The sequence below is a fragment of the Xiphophorus couchianus genome, chromosome 7 (genome assembly GCF_001444195.1).
Source record: "Xiphophorus couchianus chromosome 7, X_couchianus-1.0, whole genome shotgun sequence".
NCBI lineage: Eukaryota > Metazoa > Chordata > Actinopteri > Cyprinodontiformes > Poeciliidae > Xiphophorus > Xiphophorus couchianus.
The window spans coordinates 34,752,593-34,774,680 of record NC_040234.1 but is presented as its reverse complement, the minus strand read 5'-3'; the positions used below and the strand labels follow the sequence as shown (position 1 = coordinate 34,774,680).

General features: G+C 40.3%; 1 protein-coding gene across 3 annotated transcripts in view; it reads right to left on the bottom strand.

The window, feature by feature from the left end:
- The window catches only part of dnah7 (dynein, axonemal, heavy chain 7), an 86,177-nt gene that overhangs the window by 7,262 nt on the left and 56,827 nt on the right, over nucleotides 1–22,088 (bottom strand). For all 3 annotated transcript variants that reach the window (XM_028024081.1, XM_028024080.1, XM_028024079.1), the window contains exons 49-61: nucleotides 19,422–19,612; nucleotides 16,270–16,403; nucleotides 15,853–16,188; nucleotides 14,726–14,852; nucleotides 14,335–14,529; nucleotides 12,851–12,943; nucleotides 12,604–12,780; nucleotides 11,507–11,668; nucleotides 11,223–11,423; nucleotides 10,043–10,204; nucleotides 8,874–9,059; nucleotides 7,576–7,713; nucleotides 3,787–4,017 (exon numbers count right to left, since the gene is read on the bottom strand). In XM_028024081.1, coding sequence (XP_027879882.1) covers nucleotides 3,787–4,017; nucleotides 7,576–7,713; nucleotides 8,874–9,059; nucleotides 10,043–10,204; nucleotides 11,223–11,423; nucleotides 11,507–11,668; nucleotides 12,604–12,780; nucleotides 12,851–12,943; nucleotides 14,335–14,529; nucleotides 14,726–14,852; nucleotides 15,853–16,188; nucleotides 16,270–16,403; nucleotides 19,422–19,612 — 2,333 coding nt within the window. The remainder of the gene's footprint in view (nucleotides 1–3,786; nucleotides 4,018–7,575; nucleotides 7,714–8,873; nucleotides 9,060–10,042; nucleotides 10,205–11,222; nucleotides 11,424–11,506; nucleotides 11,669–12,603; nucleotides 12,781–12,850; nucleotides 12,944–14,334; nucleotides 14,530–14,725; nucleotides 14,853–15,852; nucleotides 16,189–16,269; nucleotides 16,404–19,421; nucleotides 19,613–22,088) is intronic.

Genomic DNA, 22,088 nt, shown 5'->3' with positions numbered 1-22,088 from the left:
GACTCCCTTGTTCTGCTGGGGGACTTCAACGCTCACGTGGGCAACGACAGTGAGACCTGGAGGGGCGTGGTTGGGAGGAACGGCCCACCCGACCTGAACTCGAGCGGTGTTCTGTTGCTGGACTTCTGTGCTCGCCATGGATTGTCCATAACGAACACCATGTTCAAGCATAAGGGTGTCCATATGTGCACTTGGCACCAGGACACCCTAGGCCGCAGTTCGATGATCGACTTTGTCATCATTTCATCGGATCTGCGGCCGTATGTCTTGGACACTCGGGTGAAGAGAGGTGCGGAGCTGTCCACTGACCACTACCTGGTGGTGAGTTGGCTCCGGTGGTGGGGGCGAAAGCCGGTCAGACCTGGCAGGCCCAAACGTGTTGTGAGGGTCTGCTGGGAACGTCTGGCGGAATCCCCTGTGAGACGGAGCTTTAACTCCCATCTCCGGCAAAACTTCAAACACGTCCCGGGGGAGGTGGGGGACATGGAGTCTGAGTGGACCGTGTTCCGTGCCTCCATTGTCGAGGCAGCCGATCGGAGCTGTGGCCGCAAGGTTGTCGGTGCCTGTCGCGGCGGCAACCCTCGAACCCGTTGGTGGACACCTCCGGTGAGGGATGCCGTCAGGCTGAAGAAGGAGTCCTATCGAGCCTTTTTGGCCTGTGGGACTCCGGAAGCAGCTGATGGGTACCGGCGGGCGAAGCGGCATGCGGCTCGGGCGGTTGCTGAGGCAAAAACTCGGGCGTGGGAGGAGTTTGGAGAGGCCATGGAGAAAGACTTCCGCACGGCTTCGAGGCGATTCTGGTCCACCATCCGGCGTCTCAGGGGGGGGAAGCGGTGCAGCACCAACACTGTTTATAGTGGGGATGGTGTGCTGCTGACCTCTACTCGGGACGTTGTGGGCCGGTGGGCAGAGTACTTCGAAGACCTCCTCAATCCCACCAACATGCCTTCCACTGAGGAAGCGGAGCCTGGGGACTCTGGGTTGGGCTCTCCAATCTCTGGGGGCGAGGTCGCCGAGGTGGTTAAAAAGCTCCTCGGTGGCAAGGCCCCGGGGGTGGATGAGATCCGCCCGGAGTTCCTTAAGGCTCTGGATGTTGTAGGGTTGTGTTGGTTGACGCGACTCTGCAATATCGCATGGACATCGGGGGCAGTTCCCCTGGATTGGCAGACTGGGGTGGTGGTCCCCCTGTTCAAAAAGGGGGACCGGAGGGTGTGCTCCAATTATAGAGGGGTCACACTCTTAAGCCTCCCTAGCAAGGTCTATTCAGGGGTCCTGGAGAGGAGGGTCCGTCGGATAGTCGAACCTCGGATTCAGGAAGAGCAGTGTGGTTTTCGTCCTGGTCGTGGAACACTGGACCAGCTCTACACCCTCAGCAGGGTCCTGGAGGGTGCATGGGAGTTCGCCCAACCAGTCTACAGCAACATAGTATTCAATTAAATAAAATGTTGCTGTAACACTTTAGAGTTAGTTTCTGCTAAATACTATGTTGTTGTAGCACTTCAGTGTTTCCACTACATGCTATCTTGGTGTAGCGTTTAGCATTAGCTTCCACAAAATAATCTGCAATAAATGAATAAACTGCAGCATTTTCTTTGTTTGCAGTGTTTTTGTGTTGCATTTGTTTCATATTTGTCTGTTTTTGTGGAGTTCTCATCATTCATGAGTTTTCCTCCGATACATCAGTGGTGGACAACTTCAGGCCTGAAGAGTCTGGGTCCTACATGTTTTAGATGTTTTTACCAGGTGATCTGATAAACACGCCTCAATCAGATCAATGGATAACTTGCAGAACCTGATACATTAAAGAAGAAATTCAGTATTTGGATTGCCAGTGTTGGATAAAGCTGAGACATGCAGGACTCTAAAGCAGGGGTGTCAAACTCCAGTCCTCAAGGGCCGGTGTCCTGCAGTTTTTATAAGTGCCACAGGTACAAAACACTGGAATGAAATGACTTAATGACCTCCTCCTTGTGTAGATCAGTTCTCCAGAGCCTTAATGACCTAATTATTCCATTCAGGTGTGGTGAAGCAAAGGCACAACTAAAAGTTGCAGGACACCGGCCCTTGAGGACTGGAGTTTGACACCTGTGCTCTAAAGGATTGCAGTTGGTCACCCTTGTAATTTTTTAGCTTGAATGCTTTTTAATTTTATTAGCTTTTGGATAAAAATGTTATTTCTATAGAGGAATTTGCAGCTAAAGTTTCATAATTATATTTTAGGATAAATGAAGTATAATTTAGCTTCTGTATGTTCCAACCTTAATCCTGTTGGAAATGAACTGAACTCTCCCAGTGAAGAGTCCAACCCAATATTAGCCAGAATGACGGCAAAAACTCACTAACGGCTAAAAAAATAAAGCTTGTGGTTGAGGAGCAACTTGTTATTAGACATCTAACCAGATCAGGTTTCCTGCTTCACTTCAACATGTTTGCTCTGTAAATACAAAAGTAGCTTTTCATATTTAAATATGAAAAGCACGCTATATGATAAACATGCTCATATGTAGTGTAAATAACAAGGCAAAGAGAGATGACAGAAAAACCCACTGATGACTTTCTGTCGGCTCGTTTAATAGCATAACTCTGATGTCTAAAGCATCCTCTGTTCAAATCTTTATTTCGTAGCTTTTGGCTTTCAGAGACATTTTGAAAGCAAACAAAAGGCCTGATTAAAATGACGGATCCGCTAAATTAATTAAGCATTGGAGCAGCTGTCAGTTCTAACTTATTTCTGAACAATATGCTGATTATAATCACAGATGCTGAAGTATTCACACAATAGTTAATGCAGAAGTTGAACCAGAATCACAACATAATAGGACAAACAAGCAAACCTGATGACGTTTGTTCACCTTTCATTCCCAACAGGACAGATGTTGCTTATTATTTACAGAGCGGCGCACATGGAGACTCTGCTTTCTGTTTATTAGACATTAATAAGCTTTTCAGGGAGGTCCAATGTCTTTGTAGCATCTGTCTTAATCAGCAAACTAAGCGTACAAAACTGCAGCAAAAATCACATTTCTTTAATCTAAACAGTTAAACTGTAAATAATTACTAATAAAATGCGATTTCTCCTTCACTAGCTGCCACTGCTGACTTCAACTGAAACTGATTGTAGATGATTGAATGTGTTTACAGAATCTGATTTTCAGCAGAAGTGTTGAAATAATGAGAAAATGTTAGCTTAGTGGTTCACAAATTTAAAATCAATAAGACGTAATATTTGGAGCCACTGTTTATACGGACAACAAGAATCTTAGCTATGCTAATGCTAAACAGTTGAACAAATAAAAATATTAGCAGAAGCTAATGCTAACTACTAACGTTTTAAAAATGACTGCGATGGCTGTAATGGAGTATGTTTGTACTAAAATCTGCAGCATTGGGCACAGCTAACCATAACGTTCCCCTAATTTGATCAACAAAAATCTTAGCTATGCTAATGCTAACCATTAAGATAGCTGCCAACCAGTCTGTGTCACAGCTTCATCTCCTTCCAGTTGACAACGGGTGTGAGACTCGCAAACCACAAAGTCCTCAGTTTCAGTTTTTGCTTCATATTATCACTTTAAAGAGATCAACATGTCACACAGCCATGCTAATGGGTAACATTTCATGACAATAATTGGCTTAAAAGGGTCAAAATGGCAAAAGTCATCCTGGAATCCACGTGGCTAATGGGAAATATGAATAACATGCGACCTGAGGAGTGACCAAGCTAATTTTCATGCTTGTATCCACACTTGAAAGATTTCCACAGCAATAAGCTGGAGTGCTGTGTACCTTTATGGCCTTCTGGATGTTGATGCAGGAGCTCCGGATGGTGCAGAGCAGGTTGTTGAAGCGGCCCATCTCCTGCACCAGCACGGTGTTCATGCTCTGCTTGTAGCTGGTGGGGTAGCTCCGCAGCGCCGCCTCCAGGTCGAAGTCCGGAGGCAGCTTGCTCAGGATGTCGGCTGCCACTTCAAACACCATGTCGTCTGTGGATTTGGCGTCTCCGCCTCCGGAGCGCGACTGATCAGAGACACAGAGCAGCGATCAGAACAAGGAGGCGTCTCATTAAAAATGACAGCTTCCTGGGAAAAATGATCATTTTTCGCTTCTCCTGTGTCACACCATGCATTTCTCTTCAAATACTCCAAGGTCTAACTTCTATTTCATCACAGTGATGATTGATTTAATCTAAGACATCTCAAAAAGAAACAGACTGGGGATGCAAGTTATTGATTAATGAGTTAATCTAAAATTGATTCATCTTATTGCTAAGCGGCTATTTTCTTAAAAACCTGACTTTTGTTTTGTATCAAGAAATAATCACCTTTGCAGGACAATAAATTGTCCCAGAAGTTATTTTTATTCTAGTTTCTAGACCATTTTCAAATGTTTTAATGGTATTATCATGAAAAAAATTACTTTTTCTAAGAACAATAACCTTTAAATTCTAATGAACATTTAACACTGGAACTGGAACACATTTTAAATATCGCAAAAAAGAAAGAAAGAAAACAAAAGAGACAATAAATAAAATGAATTATGAAGACTCTGTAAACAATTGTCCTTAAATAAAAGGACTTGTTGAGACCAAAGCACCAAACTGAAGGCTTTTGTCATCCAGTTTTTGATAGAAAGAGAGAGAAGAGAAAAACAATAAATCATACAAATGGAATTTAACTTGTTTTAATTTCTCGTATGATTAATTGACTTATTACTTATTGCAATAGATAAAGGCTGGCAGTCTTTCCATAATATAAAGAGTTACATTTTTCATAATATGCTGAATTTAAGAAAAATCATCACATTTCAACATTATTTTGTGTCAGCTGTACTAAAAACTGATTGAATAAACAGAAAATATAACAGGAACCTCTTAAGCTGCTGAACAGAAAAATAAAATATGTGAAACAAGCAGAAAGATATTAATACTGAAATATTGTCTGTGGTTGGTTTTGAAGTAATATTAAAACTTTACTCGTTCAAAATCTGCCGGTTTTTATTCCCCCATCATTAGTTTTTTTGTAATCCTCACCTTCGTAGCACATCGGTAATTTTCGGTTGATAAAGTTGATGCTGCTCCGCTACGTATCACAGCTAAATGACGCGTTATTCAGGTAAAACTTCAGCACTTTGTTGAATGTTTATATTTCTAAACAGAACCGCATAAAGTGCGGTTTTTTGCATCCCAAACCGGACTCATTTTGGACCGTTACTCTTTACCATTCAAGAATCTCTCCGCCATCTTTGTTTCTGGCTCCGCTTAAGGATGAGCAGCGGCGCCCCATGCTGGATACCATACCATACCAACTTCATTTATAAAGCACTTTAAAACAACCACAGCTGATACAAAGTGCTGTACACCAAAACACAACATAACAATAAAAAAGCATTAAAATAAAAACTTACAGTTTAAAAACAAAAAACATACAATTTAAAACTAGATCCCGCTAGAGTTGAAAGCCAAATAAAATAGATGGGTTTTAAGACGAGCTTTAAAAGTGGCGGCCAAACTACAGCACTGCAGGTCTACGGTTTCTGTTCCGCCTTTGACAGAAGGTCTAAGGTTAGACCTTCTCTAAACCAACAAGCAGTAAAGAACTCCGATTTTATAAAATTTACTAAATAGATATTTATTGTAGATCAAAGATTTTAAATGGATTTTTTAGGCGGCGTATTAAGGCCATTGTATATTTAAAAAAGGAATACATTTTCTGAAATTCAGAAATGTTCTGGAAAAAAAAAAACTAGGAAATTTCTCAGTTGGGAAAAGTTAAAAATTTACTAGAAATTTTTAGATTAATCTCTGAAATTTTCTAGAAAAAATATTTTTTTTAAATCGACTTTTGGAATTTTTTTGAGTTTCAAAAGTTGATAAATTCCAAGTTTAGCAAATTTTGGGCGTTTGCTGTATTTAAAGAAAAACGTTTAGGTTTTAGTTTTTCTTGGGCTCAATTGAACAAATTTATTTTCAGTAATATGTACAGGATTTGGGTCAATTTCTTTTCAAAACGCATGCTACATTTAGTTTAGTGAATTAAATCAAAGCTGATTTGAATCAAAGTTGTCTTTCCAGTATAAATCTCTGGTTGAACTTGGTTCTACCTTTTGTTAAAGCTTGGTTATAAAAACACTTTGTGTTATTCTTTACATTTTCCATTGTTAGAAAATTATATCTGGGGTAATTTTTCCTTTTGTATCATTTTTGAATTGCAGCTGAGGGCCCGGCTAAATCAGTCTAAAGGCCACAAACGGCCCCTGGGCCGCACTTTTGGTCACCCTTAGTGCAAGAAGACGTTATTAGTTAATCAATTTAAAGAAATTTTAATCTAATAATAAATTGATTAATTGTTTGCATCCTAAAACAGATATATTATGAGATTCTTCCTAATTTTAACTTTATTTTCTATATTTACAGACGGAAGTCGGAGCAGAACGGCTTCACATTTTCTGTCCAATTTCTCCCACACACCAATTTGACACACTCTCGTCAGCCGTTCTGAAGCTCATTCAAGCTGATAATTATTCACTCTAATCTGCGATTCTTCCGCTTTTCGTCTTATCCATTCACCTACACGATGTTCAGCCAGCGGTAATGGATAATCACCGGCTAATGGCGGCCGCGTTACAGTAGCAGAATGACAAATAGCTACCTCATTCCGCTTTAAGTGCGTCGCTGTTTATCGATCATTGAGACTGATGAGAGCGTATTAGATGCTAATGAAGTCCACACATGACTGACGCCAATATTAATCTTGCTGAATAATATTAATAGGAATAAATCCCGGAGTCTGTGGAGCTCTAAATTTAACTTTTAATGTGGGAGTCGCGGTGTGTCTGGAGATAATTGTCTATTTATCTGTTGCAACCAAAAAAAGTCTGACGCTTTGGAAGTAAGCTGCTACTGTATAGACAGAGCTGAGAAACACACACACACACATACAAACACACACTCAGCTGTGAGTCTGAACACATGGATGTAGAAATAAATCAGCTAGAAGTGCACAGGAGGAGCAGCGACTCTTTCATCTAGAAGTAGGCGTTGATGTGAAATCTTTGGATTTGATTTGCAGTGAAAGGTTTAAGAGTTCAGAGCTGCGGTATCATGATGTGGGATCACAGGAACCACCAGAGCCAAAAATACTGAAAAAGTCAACTGAAATATTTATGTTTGGTTTAATGAGGTTTATTTTAATGTAGTGGAATGAAACTAAAGGGGAGGAAATGATTGGCGATTAATCGGATTAATCAAAAAAAGTATAAACTATGAATTAAATCCTGAACACAACTCGACCAGTTTTGCCAAGAATTTCCAGCCAGAATAAAAAAGAAAGAAGATCTATATAATTTGACCTTTATTATATAATCACACTACAAAACCACAGAATCTCACCAAGTACTTTTGGTCTAGTTTGGTGCAAATATCTTATTACACTTAAAATAAAACAAATCTAACAAGTAACTTTTCAGAAAGAAATATGAGCTTTTTTAAAGTAAATAATTCCTTATTATTCCTTAGTATTGTAAAGTTCTAGATCTACTGGTTTAGGTGATCTGACCCTCAGCGGGCCGTGGCGTTACCTGTGTGAGCAGGATGCTGTCAAACAGCAGCTGCGTCTCGGCCTGATCCTTGGTGATGTCCGCGTTCGCGTTCATGCCGAAAATCTCCGGCGACGGGTTGAGGGGAAGCGACTTGGTGAACTCCAAGTAGCTGTTGTACTGCGGCAGAAACGACGGCGGGGCGGGGGGCGAGAGGTTAGACATTTTTAACGTAACATCGGAAAACATCTGCAGTAATAACCCTCACTGAAAAACAACTGTGCTCCAAAGATTGCTGGCATTTGTTTTAATGAATATGTAAATGTGACTTCATGAATAAAAGATGTGATTAGAGGGGGGTGAAGTACGGCGGAACAAAATGCCAAATAAAATGCTGCTCGCCGCAGAACGCGCTGCGTTAACAAATCCATCAGCAGTCGGTGACAGCGGCCGCCTGCTGCGCCTTATTACACACATTTTATCTGCTGATGACTTTTTAAAGGTAGCTCATCAACAGTTAGAGCGAACTCTGGGTCAGGGACTGCGGGTGCTGGGGAACTCCAGAGTTTATGGAGTTTTTAAAGCGCCGGCGCAGCCTGAAGCGCCGCTTACCCGATGGTCATTAACTGGCTTTCTAACATGCTTCAAACTGGGATCCAAAAATTCAGCAAAATGCAAGGTTTTATAAATGTAAAAACAACAAAATCCACCTTTAATTTAGTCATTTAACCTTCACAATTTAATAGAAATATAAACAAATGTGATATAGGGTAAAAAAATGTTACAAAATCAAGTTACATCCTTAATCTGTTACTTTACTGAATTATCTTTTTCTATAAAACATATGAAATATTAGAGGAGTTATTGTCAGGAAGGAGCTGAACAACAGACCATTACGCTAAGGCTAAGATCGTTTTGTTTTTGTAATTACAATAAAACAGTCTTTAAATTACAAGGAAAAAGTTGCAAAAAATAAATTTGTAAAATTAATAGAATAAAGTTGTGAAAATACAAGAATAAATTTTTTAAAATTCCAAGAATAAAACCTTAAAAATGTAAGAATAAAGTTGTATTATTACGAAAAAAAAGTCGTAAAAAATCTGACAATAAAGTTGTAATTCTCTGAGAACACCTACATTTAAAACAGTCTGCGCTAAAATGAGGATTATGGAGCAATTTAAAAAGTTATATTTTGATATCAGTTTTTCAAATAATCAAATACTTCAGCTATTAACACATCGGCATTAAAACATTATCAGCATTCAGACAGACTCTGAAACGATGATGCTAACAACTGAGTCAACAGAACCAGACGGAGGTACGAAGTGGGTCTGACTTACATCGCCATCTGGTGGCACGTAGTAAAGCCCGCTGGAGTCAAACATGTAGTCGGGGTTATCGATTAGTTGTGTCGTGTAGAAGATGGAAAGGATGGTGCGCAGAGTTCGTCTGTCCCAGTCGTCTGTGACGCGTCCTCCGTAGTTACACTCTCCAGTCATGTAGCGCAAGGCATCAAACGGGACTTCCTGGAAACACAAGTCAGTAAAAGGTTTTAAATTTAAAAATATATAAGATAAGATAAATCTTTATTGTGACAATGACAATAAAGATTTATCTTATCTTATATATTGAGAAAATAGAAAGTAGGTCAGCTAGCTTGACTATGACAGATCTAACATGTAGATGTGCTGTGGAATTCGACGTGTTTTGCTTTATTTAACTTTAAAATAAAGTGAACCACACACCAACTCTCTGAGAGATGATCAGTTGCACAGGTTTAAATGACCTAATTTACCACTGTGTTCACTTTATCACTTATTAAGAAATTGCAAAATAAATATCAACCCTGAAAACGTGAAACTGCAACAAACTGAATGTTCTGTTCTTTGTGTGGGAAGTTTTTCTGTGTTGATTTCTGATACACTTCTACATAATCTCTGCTGTATTGCCTGGTATTGGTTGGTTTTCAGCCTTATGTTTCCCCTCTATTGATGAGATCTTCAGCTTGTGAATGTTCAATAGACGACATAAACTGGACTAACTGCCTCATTTCTTTGTATAACGCTGAGATATTCACAACAATCATCAAACCCCATAATAAACTTCGAAAATGCAATCATTGGAAAATTTTATCAACTTTGAAAATATGAAAAAAAAACAGACAAAGTCCAAATTTTCTGGGTCATGGATTGTTTTCTCTTTTGTTTACCATTCCTCACTCGAGCTCAGGGGCCAAACAAGTTCATTTCAAGGGCAACAAATGGCCTCCAGGCCATATTTTGGACATTCTTGCTTTAGCGGCTTACAGAGAGACTCGAGGAGAGTTTCACTGACATGCTGAAAATGTCACCATCTACAAAAAAAAGATCTCCCCGGCTCTCGATTTCCGCCGTGAATGTTGGAGTGTTTGTGGAAAAATGTCAAGAGGAGCTTGGAAAATGTCTCATGAAAGAGAATACTTCATTAAATCAGAACCAGAGGCGTCGAGATAATAAAATGAGTGTAGGACCTGGTACTGCTCCAGGAACATGTTCAGCTGCTGCACGGAGATGCGCAGGTCCGTCTCGTTGAACTCGTACGGGATGTTCCAGCCTAACGGGCCGAACTTCCTCCTCTCCTGCGTCAGGGCGTGGAAGAAACACAAACCGAACAGCAGCTTCTTGAACACAACCTGGGATGAACACAAACAAAAGAATGACGGTTATTATGGAGCCCCTGCATGTTACTGTTTACATCCGGAAATTTTGCACATGCGCACATCACTGGAGGGCAGAAAGACGATTTGTTTTACATGCCGCTCCGCCGCGGTAGAACAATTACATTAGCCAAATGAAACCTGGAGATGTAGGTACTATTAACTTGCGCCACAGCAAAGGGAAAAACAACTCAAAACCTGGTATTCTTTCTCACTGCATGCAGGCTCGTTGCCATAGCAACTGACAACAATGCCACTCTATGTATCAGGATTCAACGCCAAAAAACAATCAAACATGTCCCACACAAAGAACAGAACATTCAGTTTGTTACAGTTTTATGTTTTTAGGTTTGATGTTTATTTCGCGATTATTAATTAGTGATCGCTGTAGTTGATTAGCCACCGCTGTTATTAGCTAAGCTACGACAACGGCGGTTGATTAGCTAATTTAAACATCTGAGCTATGGATGATCTGTCAAAGTCAATGTGTATTTTATAAATGAACCAAAACACAGAATCCTGCAGCACATCTACATGTTAAGGTTGTCATAGTCAAGCTAGCATAACGAAGCTACTTCCAGCCCCCTTGCTATTTTTTTCTTAATTAAAACTTTTTCCTGCCCTTGTTATCTGGTTGTTATAGTGTATCAAAGCACTGCGTCCTTTTTTCTTCAATATGTCAGGTGTAGATTTCAGATTTAGATTGTTACATTGATAACTTAACAGCTAATGCTAGTCCTCGTCGGCTAGCAGCTTTTTGCCCTCCAGCAGGTAGATGGGGACGTGACGTCATGCTGCAACTAGTTTATAATAGAAAAACTAAGCTAAAGCTAAATAATATTTAACTAGTAGTAAGTAATAAAAACCAACAAACACTCTAAAAACTAATTAAAACTAATTCAATCAGACAAACAACAAGTCACAACGAAAAGAAGCAAAACTGTAATGAAAAAGTCAGAACTATTATAACCCTGATAAACACCAACGAACTGACCGGCTTGTTGGAGCTGTTGAAGAACTCTGGGTCAGAGATGGGGTCCATCAAGTAGGAGCGGCCGATGTTGGAGCGGAGGCCCTTGGGAGCCTCGTTCGTCATCTTCACGCCGTTCTGCAGCACGGTGACGGGGAAGGTGGGCGACGGGTAGCTGGTCAGCCATAGCCTGAAGTCTGGGTGGGTGGTGTCAGGCAGCAGGCCCTGCTCAGTGACAACACACCAACATCCCACCATCAGCTGGTTCGGAATACAACTACGTCAGAGACGCGATTGGTTGTTTCTACCTCACAGACTCTCTCCAGTATCGGCATCCAGGAAGTTGCTAAGTGGCAGTTCTGCAGGACGACCCAGGTGCCGTCGTTGACGCCTGTCTGAATCATTTTCATGGCTATTGGACCCTGACCTTGGCCCAGAGACAGGGAGGTGAGCTTGCCGCCTGAAAAGCCCTGAGAGAGCAAACCAGCAACACATTTCATGGCTCTGTTGCAGAGGAAGGGGTTAAAATTATTCTACTAATAGTGTACAACGATCTGCAAAAACACAAAATCTTACCAAGGATTTTTGGTTTAGCTTCTAAATATAACAAAACTAACTGATAAATCATTTTTCAATAAGACACAGAAGCTTGTTTTAAGTCAATAATTTCTTAATATTGATGAAAGGAATGCTACTATAAGTGAAAAAATCCTCCACTGGAAAAATACAAATTTGGGAGCAAATTGTATCATCCCAACTTATGGAGCTAAATTGGTGCCACAAAGTTTGCTCAATTTTTTTTAATTGAGAAAAATAATTTAAATTGAAAAGAAAAGATTTTAAACAAAAAATATCTTAAAGCTGATAAAATATATTTGAAGCTGAAAAAGTTTCCACCTGAAATAAATTCTAACTGAAAAACAAACAGAAAAAAAGTGAAAAATAAATGTTAAACTGAAAGTAAATATTTGAATCTGAAAAACTAAGAAAATTGTAAAACTCAGAAAAAAATCTAGTGAAAATGATTTTGCAATTGAAAAAAAAAAATTTGAAGTAAAAAAAAAAAAAGATTTGAAACTGAAAAATAATTTTAAAACTGAGAAAAAAAATAGAAACTGAAAGCAGTTCAAAATTAATTTTAATTTTGAAGTTCTGTTTCTTCTTCAGTTTTAAAAAAATTTAAGCAAATATTATGGCCCCCATTTAGCTCCGTACATTAATTTTAGATCATTTGGGGCAAAACTGTGTAAGATATATTTTTTAAGTGTGTCTTTTATCTACAAATTTGACTAAATGATTTGTCACCCTGACTTGAACTTCAGTTATTTTTGCACCAAATGTGGCTCCAAATGAGGTTCCCTCATCAAAACGAGTGCTTGTTGAGACTTTCCCAGTGTGGTTATACCATTTCGTCTCCGAATTTCAGCAGAGCCGCCATGGGGTCGGAGCCGGGGGACAGGATGAAGATGAGGGGAGCGCAGCAGTGGCTGTCTGAGAAGGCCGTGCTCAGGTTGAAGGGCGGCGGTTCGATGAAGGGTTGGCCAACGCTCTCTGAAACAAACTCCTGCACCATCGGGACAATCTGGGGCAGAGCAACGTCTTCAGTGTTCGTCACTGTGAAACAAACTCACAGTAATCACCGTCGGACAGACCTTGTCGGGTCGGAGACATCGGATCACCATCATCTTCTGAAACTGGGACAGGTGATCCTGCCACATGCCTGGGAATGGAGTCTGATGGGGGTTCTGCAAACATTCACAGCAAAAAAACCAAAAACACTAATTTAAAAGATATCAAAATATCGTACAGACTCTGAACACTATAGTCTAGATTCTGAACACTAGCAAATGGACACTAGGGACTAAACTCCAGACTCTAAAGATTGGACACTGGAGACAAGACACTCTGCACTAGAGATTGGAGATCAGAGACTCTTGGCACTGGACACTAAAGGCTGAACAGATGATAAACTTTTGTGTGTGAAAAGTATAAAGTCTGTACATGTCAAACAGAAATAACAGAAGGTAGGCTGTAGAAAACTGAGAATGTTAATGCCGTACCATGGGAATAATGGTCCATCCATGGTGGGGATGGACATATTTTTATTCTAATCTCCTAGGATTTCTGTAAAACTATCCATGTGTGTGTGTGTGTGTGTGTGTGTGTGTGTGTGTGTGTGTGTGTGTGTGTGTGTGTGTGTGTGTGTGTGTGTGTGTGTGCGTGTGTGTGTGTGTGTTGAATTGAACAGCTGCTCTCACATCGAGATTGAATAAATGTGAATTTTACAACTGGAACAAACTAGAACTAATTAGACAGAAGTGTTGTGGCTGATTGTGTTGATTATACATCAAACCTGGAGTGTGTAAGGATGCATGTGGGTGCGTGTGTGTGTGTGTGTGTGTGTGGGTGTGTGAGTGTGCATGTGCAGCAGCAAAAGATAAGTTGGTGTGCACCAAACATTGATTTAACAGCTGTTCTCTCCTCTAAACTGCATAGATGTGACTGGCACAACTGAGCGAAGAACATTTAATGAGATAAAAATTCAATTTTAGCTCTTTTGTATTTCAAAGACATGTCTATGAGCATCATGTCCTCTGAATCTGGCAGCAGATCTTCTTCTCTTACTGCCTGAACTCAGCCATTTAAAACAAAACATGATAATACAAAAACAGATCCTCGCTTAATTAGTACTCAGATACACAACATACATAATTAAATTTAGTCATACCCTGAAATAACACAGTAAGAAACAAATTTGGCGGCACTGTGAAGGGCCTGGGTGTAGAAACAGGAAGTAGCAGGCAGATCACAGAATAAGAGACAAACGACTCTACGAATGACAAACATTAGAAACTAGAAACTGGACATTAGAGACTAGACCAAAATACATACTTTTTTGGCACTACTGGAGCTCCATACAATGGCTTTTTGTTGAAGGTTCCTGGTCATTCATGTCTGTCCTGCAGCGCTTAGACATAAATTCAACTACTAAAATGTTTTTTATCAACTTCCAGCCTAGAGTCTGGCGTTTCCATGGATACCAAACCTGTCTCTGTTTAACCCATGTGACGTGCTATAATGAACGTAGGGGCAAAAAGTACCGGGCTGATTAAACCAAGACCGAGCTGGGCCTCACCGGGCTGTCGTAAACCTTCTTCCACTCTGGGAGGAGTCCCTTAAAGTCCTGCCGGAAGCTGTGGAAATGTTCGATCTCATCCAAACGGCAGAGTTCATCCCAGGACGTCTTAGGAAGCCAGCTGCAGGGGTTGGGGTGAGGGTTGTCCAGGCCCACGCCGCCTGTGAGCAGGAAGCGCCAGTCCACCTCATCCACCTGAAACATTCACATCTATTCAGGCATTTAAAGAGTAAAAATGTCGGAGCTCATCATACGAAGTTATGTCGTCCATAAAATGAGGATAACTTGCTCGTCTGGTTGCCTAATCACTCAGTGAAAAACATGATAGGAAAAGCCATCAGAGACGTTATGCTCATGTCACAGATGTATGCGCGTGTGAGCGTGCACCCACCAGCTTGTCGTGCATGAGCAGACTGACACTGAGGCAGAAGGAGAAAAGCAGCTTGTCCTTCTCAAACAGGGAGCGGCACACGTTGACATACAGCGCGTAGGTAAAGTGGTCCCTCAGGATCTGCAATCTGAGGCAGGGACATGTGTCACAGTTTTAATCAGCACGATTATTCCAGCAGAAACCAAACCGAGCGGCGCTGCAAACCCAACCTCATGCATTAAAATCACTTCAGATGTGTTTTTAAAGGAGATCTATTATGAAAAAAAATCACATTTTTTTGCTTCCATTTGGGTCTCTACTGCTTCTAAGAACTTAAAAAAAAACACCCGGATGTTTTTGAGGAATAAGTTAAAACTTCAGTGTGTAATTTTTATTTAAAAATATATTTTTTTACATATTTGATAAAACTGCCACCATGTCATGACAGTTTGGTATGAGACAGACAACCTGAACTTCTACTGCTGTCCGAAGAAATGCACTGCTCCCAACCAAAATCAGCCAATCAAAGCCAGGAGGAGGGTGCTGGCGCTGTCAATCAACCTCACATATGCGCTGCTAAATGTGCTAATGGTGGAGAAACAGAAAAACCATTTATCTGCCGTCATTGGTGGCCATGTTTGAAAAAATCTTCCGAAAATAATGTAACCATCTACAATAATTCTTTAACTAAATGAGTTACAACAACATTTAATTTCTCTTTAGGATCAATAAAGTACTTTTGAATTTGAATAAGCAGGCAATGCCCGTTAACTAGAAATCCCAGCCTGTTACCTAGCAACCAAAGCAGAGCTCCAGCACATTTGATCAACTGGTTTTTCCTCTGTATGCCCTGTACAACATGTTGGTTATGCAGGAGGCTCCACTTCTGCTTTTCAAAGATGTATGGTTGTATAATTGTGCATCTGTTGTCGGCCATTTTCATGTGCGAGTGTAAACGTTACGTGGCCAGCAGCAGCTTATTTGGCTTTAAAATGGCAAGAGGCCCTAAAACATCTCATTTTAAAAGAAAACCTCATTATGTAAGAATAATTTAAAAATATAATGAACATGTTTTGTTTTGCCCATAGATCCTATTCTAAGCATAATATGTCACCTTGAAGCTACGCGGCAGAGTTGGAGCGGCTTACCTCTTGTCCACCTCCTCACTCTTCTCTGAGCTGTCGATGGAGTTGATGAAGAGGTTGATGAACCAGGTCAGGGAGTACTGGTACATCGGCTCGATGTTTGCCAGGTCAGCAATGGAGAAGAACAGGATGGCAGAGTGAATGGCGATGGGTTTGTAGCCCATCCGGGTCTCGTCGATCTTCTGCTCTGTCACCTCAGCCACCGCCTGCTTCTCAGAGATTTCATTGGCTAACACCTTGGAGCAGGACAGGATCTTGATGGCCGTTTCGTCCTCCAGAATGTTGCCCTCGGAGGAGGAGAGCACCTCCAAGATTTTATCCTCGATCTCCTTCAGTTGTCTGACAGAGAACCACAGTTTGGTTTAGGGTTGGAGTCTCCAGGCAGCTGGTTGGACGGGACACCGTGGAGGAAAACCACACCTTTTGTTTTCTGCACCCTGTAGGATGAGGGCTTGCTTCTCCTCCTCCAGATCGGGCCGTTCCCGAGCCACCACGATGCCCAGCAGCTGGTCCTCGATGCCCTCAGGCGTGATCATGAAGTTCAGCAGTGTGACCTAAACAGTGCAGCACATAATTTAATATTACAGCAAAATCTTTCTCATGTAGGAACCTAATGAGGCACCGATGTTCTAAAGGGCTTGCTGTTTAAAAAACAAAATTCAAGACAACCATCTTGGCAGCCATCTTGAAAAATGGGCGCCAAGATGGTCGTCAAGGAAGATTTAATTTTGCACTAAATTTGCCCATTTTTATCAGAAATGAAAAGTTTTAGAGTCAAATCACACATGATTGAACCAACAAAAATCATATTTACTAATAATGTTTTGAGTTTTCAAGATGGCCACCGTGGTTGACATGGAAGGTGAATTATTATTGACATGTCTAACTGACAATAAAATTGTCAATTAGATGAATGTCTGTGGAGTCAGATCATGGTTACATATCTCAAACCATAGAAATCAGATTTATTTTATTAATTTTGTCTCTTTTTTTCTTGTGAACGTTTTTCAAAATGGCCGCCATGGCTGTAATGGAGAAAATATGTTTGAATTAAATCAGTAAGTAGTTATTGTCAGTAGTGGCAACAGATAAACAAAAAGTTCCACTAATTCACGAAACAAGAATCTGAATATGCTGATGCTAAACCACTAAACACAAACAATTAGCCAAAGCTAAAGCTAACATTAACATTTTTGATAATGGCTGCCATGGTTGTAATGGAAAATATGTTTGTACTAACATCAGCAGTTGTCATTGCCGACGGTGCGCGTTCCACTAAACTGCCGAACAAGAATCTTGGCTATGCTAATGCTAACCGCTAAAGACATAATAAAATTAGCACAAGCTAATGCTAACCACTAAAATGACTGTCAGTCTGCATCAACCATCTTGAGGTCCTTCCCATTGACGAGTGGTGTGAGACTCAAAAACAGCTCAGTTTCAGTTTTGAATTTTTTGAGTTTCAAAAGTAAAAATTTTTCTACTTTTGAAATTTTTAAATTCCCACGTTTTTCTAGAAATTTTCTGACATTAATCTCAAAATTTCTGAGTCTTGTGGAGTAAATTTATTCCTTCTTTTGTCTATTAACAATGTTCCTAATGCGCCATCGTAGTTTAAACTCATTAAAACTGAAAGCAGAATAACTGGCATTGAACAGCGCCCCCTGTCAGACATCTGGGGCAGATTGTGGAAAAGCCAGAACCACTGCAGTCAGCAGAAGCCGTCGTCTCTTTGAGGAATTTGCAGGTTTCCATCCATAAGGTGAAATTGATACAAATATTGCTTCATCCCAAACGCCACTACAGATCTCAACCAACTTTAACCAAACGTGTCACATTTTGAAGATTTTTGAACATTTGTTTTCTATTTTTTTGTCATTGAATGTCGTATTTGTGTTGTCTGCAGCTGTGGAATCATAAAGTACTGAACTGAAGAGTTACTATTGCTTTTGTAAATTGCTGTGCTTATCTCAACATGACATTTCCTGTGTAATCACTAAAGTTTGTTGGTTTTCTCTGTTATAAATCAGTTGCAATGATCAGATTGCCTCTAATAAAGCAGCCGTGTGGTGAACTCGCTCTTTTAGTGTGAAAAGGTGTTGCAGTTTCTTAGCTTTTACCTGGAGGTTGTTCTCTATAACCTAAATAAGAAGTGTGCTTCTCTGGGGTTTAATTTTATTTCCATTGATGCACTGAGGCCCACTCTGCTGGTGGTAACAGCTTGGATCTCATATAAATCTTCAGTTTGTCCTTTTCACACATTCACATTGGAAAAGAGCCGCTTCTCCAGCGGATCAGCCCTCTTTTGCATTTCGAAAAGCGGTTTAATGGGCGTAATGGAAACCCTCACATAATACACTGTATGCCAAAAAAAGATTTAGACAAAAATGGAAGAGAAAGGGACTGAGCCAGTTGTGAAAAATGAGCTGAATCAATCTAATAGCCGGCCATAAAGCGGCGAGCTGCTACAAATAGATGCTGGAAATGTGATCTTCTGAAATGCTTTCCAACCTCTTCCTTCTCTGTAATGTGATTTACTTTAATGCTCCTTTTCCTGAAATACTTTTTCAGATTATGGAGGGTGGGAGAACAATGATCCACTGTGTGATTGGGGTAAAAATGATCGGTGTAATCGAATAACAAACATCTTCCTAAAAGGAAAAAAATATTCAAGCTGTGAGACAGAAAGAACAGAGACTTTCTGACAGAATCGCCTGTTTTGTCGTCAAAATAACCCACTAACACGAGGTTTTTCACTTACTAATGAAACGTTTAAACAGAATATCATGTTTCTCTGATATTATGAACATAAATGAAACATTTTCCAGATAAAGATTTGAAAGGAGAGGCATGAACACTGCAAAATCACAAAATCTCACCAAGTATTTTTGGTCTCCGTTCCAGTGCAAATATCTTATTACATTTGAAATAAGACAAAACTTACTTATAAGTAACTTTTCGTCATCCAACCATTTGGGTAATTTGTGGTTGCCTAGCAACAACGTCTTGCTAGGTAGCCACCTAGCAACATTTCTCTAGTCAGATAAATTTACTTACAACACAGGAACAATTTCCTGTTAAATAATCTGCCAATGAAGCTCCTACTTTTTAAATCAAATTATTAACTTAAAACAAGCCTCCATGTTTGCATGTAAGTTAGTCTTGTCTTATATTTGCATTAGAAACTGGACCAAAATTACTTGGAAATAGACTTTGTGTTTTTGCAGTGCAACAACCTGTGCGGTAGCCGTGGTCTTTTGCCGCTACTCCAGTGGACCAACCACAAGTTGCGTAACTTGTGGTTGCCTAGCAACGACCTGTTGCGTAGCTAACGCAGCAGCAGTTTCAGGTTTCGCCTCGTAAGTGGTTAAAAATTTTTTAAAAAACGGCATGGAGTGAAAACTGGATAAAACAGGAAAGGTCACGCCATCAGTTTGGAAGCATTTCAGATATTTAAAACAAAAGCAATCAGTAATGATCAATATCGACTGTTATGAAAACCTTGCGTCATGCTAGGTTTTTCGGCCTTATCGTCTGGTCCTACAGGAAAGATTTTAAATCCAGAGTTTTACCTTCACTGAGATCTTGGGTAAGTAGTGAGGGTTACGCAGCTTGGTGGTGATGTAGAAGCGGAAGTCGGGCGCGTACTCGATGGTGGAGTCTCCCAGGCGGATGCACAGCGCCCCGCCCTGCTTGAAGGTCTGCTTCAGCAGCAGAGGCTCCAGGATGGGGTCCAGATCCTCGCCGATGTTCTCCAGCAGCACTGGAACACAAAACCCGCCTCATCTTTACAAACCATCATCATCATCATCATCCGGGTGTCAGCCGCTACAACGGTGAAGCTGCACCGTTTTAAATGGTTCCAGTCAAAGCGAATTGTTTTCCTCCACAACATGTCAGCGTTATCGCTGAACTGATTTCCAAAATGACTCTCACTCAGAGACAGAGCAGCGTAACGCTGCCAGGTCAACGGAGAGAAAAACATCCAGGAAAAGCTCAGAGGCTTTTGTCCCTCATTTCACTCAAACTCATATAGATTCATTACACAGAGAAAAACATACATAACTTTTATTTTCTGTATTTTTGACTTACAAGAACAAACATTTAAAATTCAGCATTTCAGATCACTAGAAATTAAAGGATTTTTTACTGGGTTGGGGCTCCTTTTGCATTAATTACTGACCAGTCCTGAATACTCCAGAAGGAAAATCTGGACTATTTGAAGCAGCCTCTGACAAGCTAATAGTTCGCTTAGCAATTTACCCAGATAATAATTTAATTTAATGCTTAAGATCAAGTATGTCCTATTTGCATCTTGGTAGAACAAGATGCTCAACATTCCTCATTTTGATTTCTTATTATTTTTCATGAAGGATTAAAAAAATTCTTACTAATATTACAAGTTAATTTTTTTAGCAACATTCCAACTTCATTTACGTATCATTACAATTTTATTCTCATAATTTTATCAGTTTATTCTCGTATTATTCCAACTTTTTTCCATATTACTTCAAGTTTATTCTCATAAGATTATGACTATTTATTACGACCTTTTCCTGTATTATTATAACACTTTTGTTGTTTTATTGTGACTCTTTTTTTCTCGTATTATTACAACTTTATTCCCAGATCATTCCAACTTTTCTTCCATATTATCACCTTTTTCTCACATTGTTACAACTCTATAAGCGTTTTAGCATTAGCTTCTGCTACTGTGCTGATGTAGTGCTTTAGTGTTAGCGCAGCTAGTGTTTTCGTTAGCGGTGCCTACCACTGGCAGCTACTTCCTTATTTTAGTTATCAGGACGAATAAATCGACCAACATTAACTCTTCCTCTGTGGAGCTCATGTGAATGACCAGGAAACCACTGAGGCTACAAACGCCGGACTCCCCTAACATCACAGCTAATGTGATTTCACATTAAGTCTGATAATGCTGCTCTCATGTTTCCAACGCTGGCCCGTTTGTAATTGATGTTGCTCTGTCAGGAGGCAACTTGGCTCCCAGAGGCAACTGGGAGCGGCGACCTTTTCCAAACACAAACCAGCAGCAACTTGCTAATGATTACGTAAGAGAAACAACAGCTCCGTCCGGCCGGAGGAGCGAACAGCGGCACATCGTTACGGACTGCGACACAAACACATAGAAAGTGCAAAAGTGTGAAATAAGAAAAGAGGCCATCAGGGAAGGAGCTGTTCCCTCTGGGGACAATTTTACAGAGACGTTGCTCTGCCAGTCTGCTGGTGAGCGAAGAGTCAGGTCGTTACTCAGATGTCCTTTTAATGCCTCTGTTTCTCACTTTAAATACGTTGCCTCTGAATCCAGTCAAATGGACGTTTTTTTACTGTTTTTCCTCCTCAGAGCAGCTTGTTCTGCTGTTTGGTGGATCATTAGGCCACATCCACTAAGAAGGTTCTACTTTAGCGCTTCAGCATCACAAGTCATCCCACACACTTCAATCATACCCGTCTCCCGTTTTGTTGGGGAAAACTACCGTATTTCACCCGATTCCTGAGATCAGCTCATTCAGCCCGACTGAGAGTCTCGTCGAGTCGTTTTGAACGACTTTCTCTGTCGTTTACTTCTTTTAGGCAAATTATGTTAAAACCACTAGCATAAAAGCTTTACGCTCAAAGGTACATTAAGGGTTCGTCTCGTTTATCATTTCTTGCCCAATGAAAAGCATGAAATGATAGATAGATAGATAGATAGATAGATAGATAGATAGATAGATAGATAGATAGATAGATAGATAGATAGATAGATAGATAGATAGATAGATAGATAGATAGATAGATAGATAGATAGATAGATAGCATTTATTGTCATTGAACAGAATTCAACGAAATTTCCATTGCAGCTCCCGTGCAAAAGGTCAAATATATACAGTAAAAATAAGCAAACACACAATAATAATAATAACAATATATACAACTAAATTAACTAAAGGCACTCAACCACACCAAAGAAGTAGCAGCAGGTCCAATTATGGCAAAGTACAGATGATGTGACAGTGCAAAGTGCAGAACAATATGGCTGTGTGGGGGTGGGGCTCCACCACGCTCAATGAATGACGCTCAAAGGAATTATTTCACATAAATATGGTTGTGTAACAGGTAACAAAAAGTTGTTTCTCCAGACATTGTTGACGTATTAAGTTCTGTTAGGCTGGTTACCGTAGCAACCGGTAACTGTCAGCTCCGCCCCTTTTTTTCTTTCTGTTGCCGTTTGAAACTGG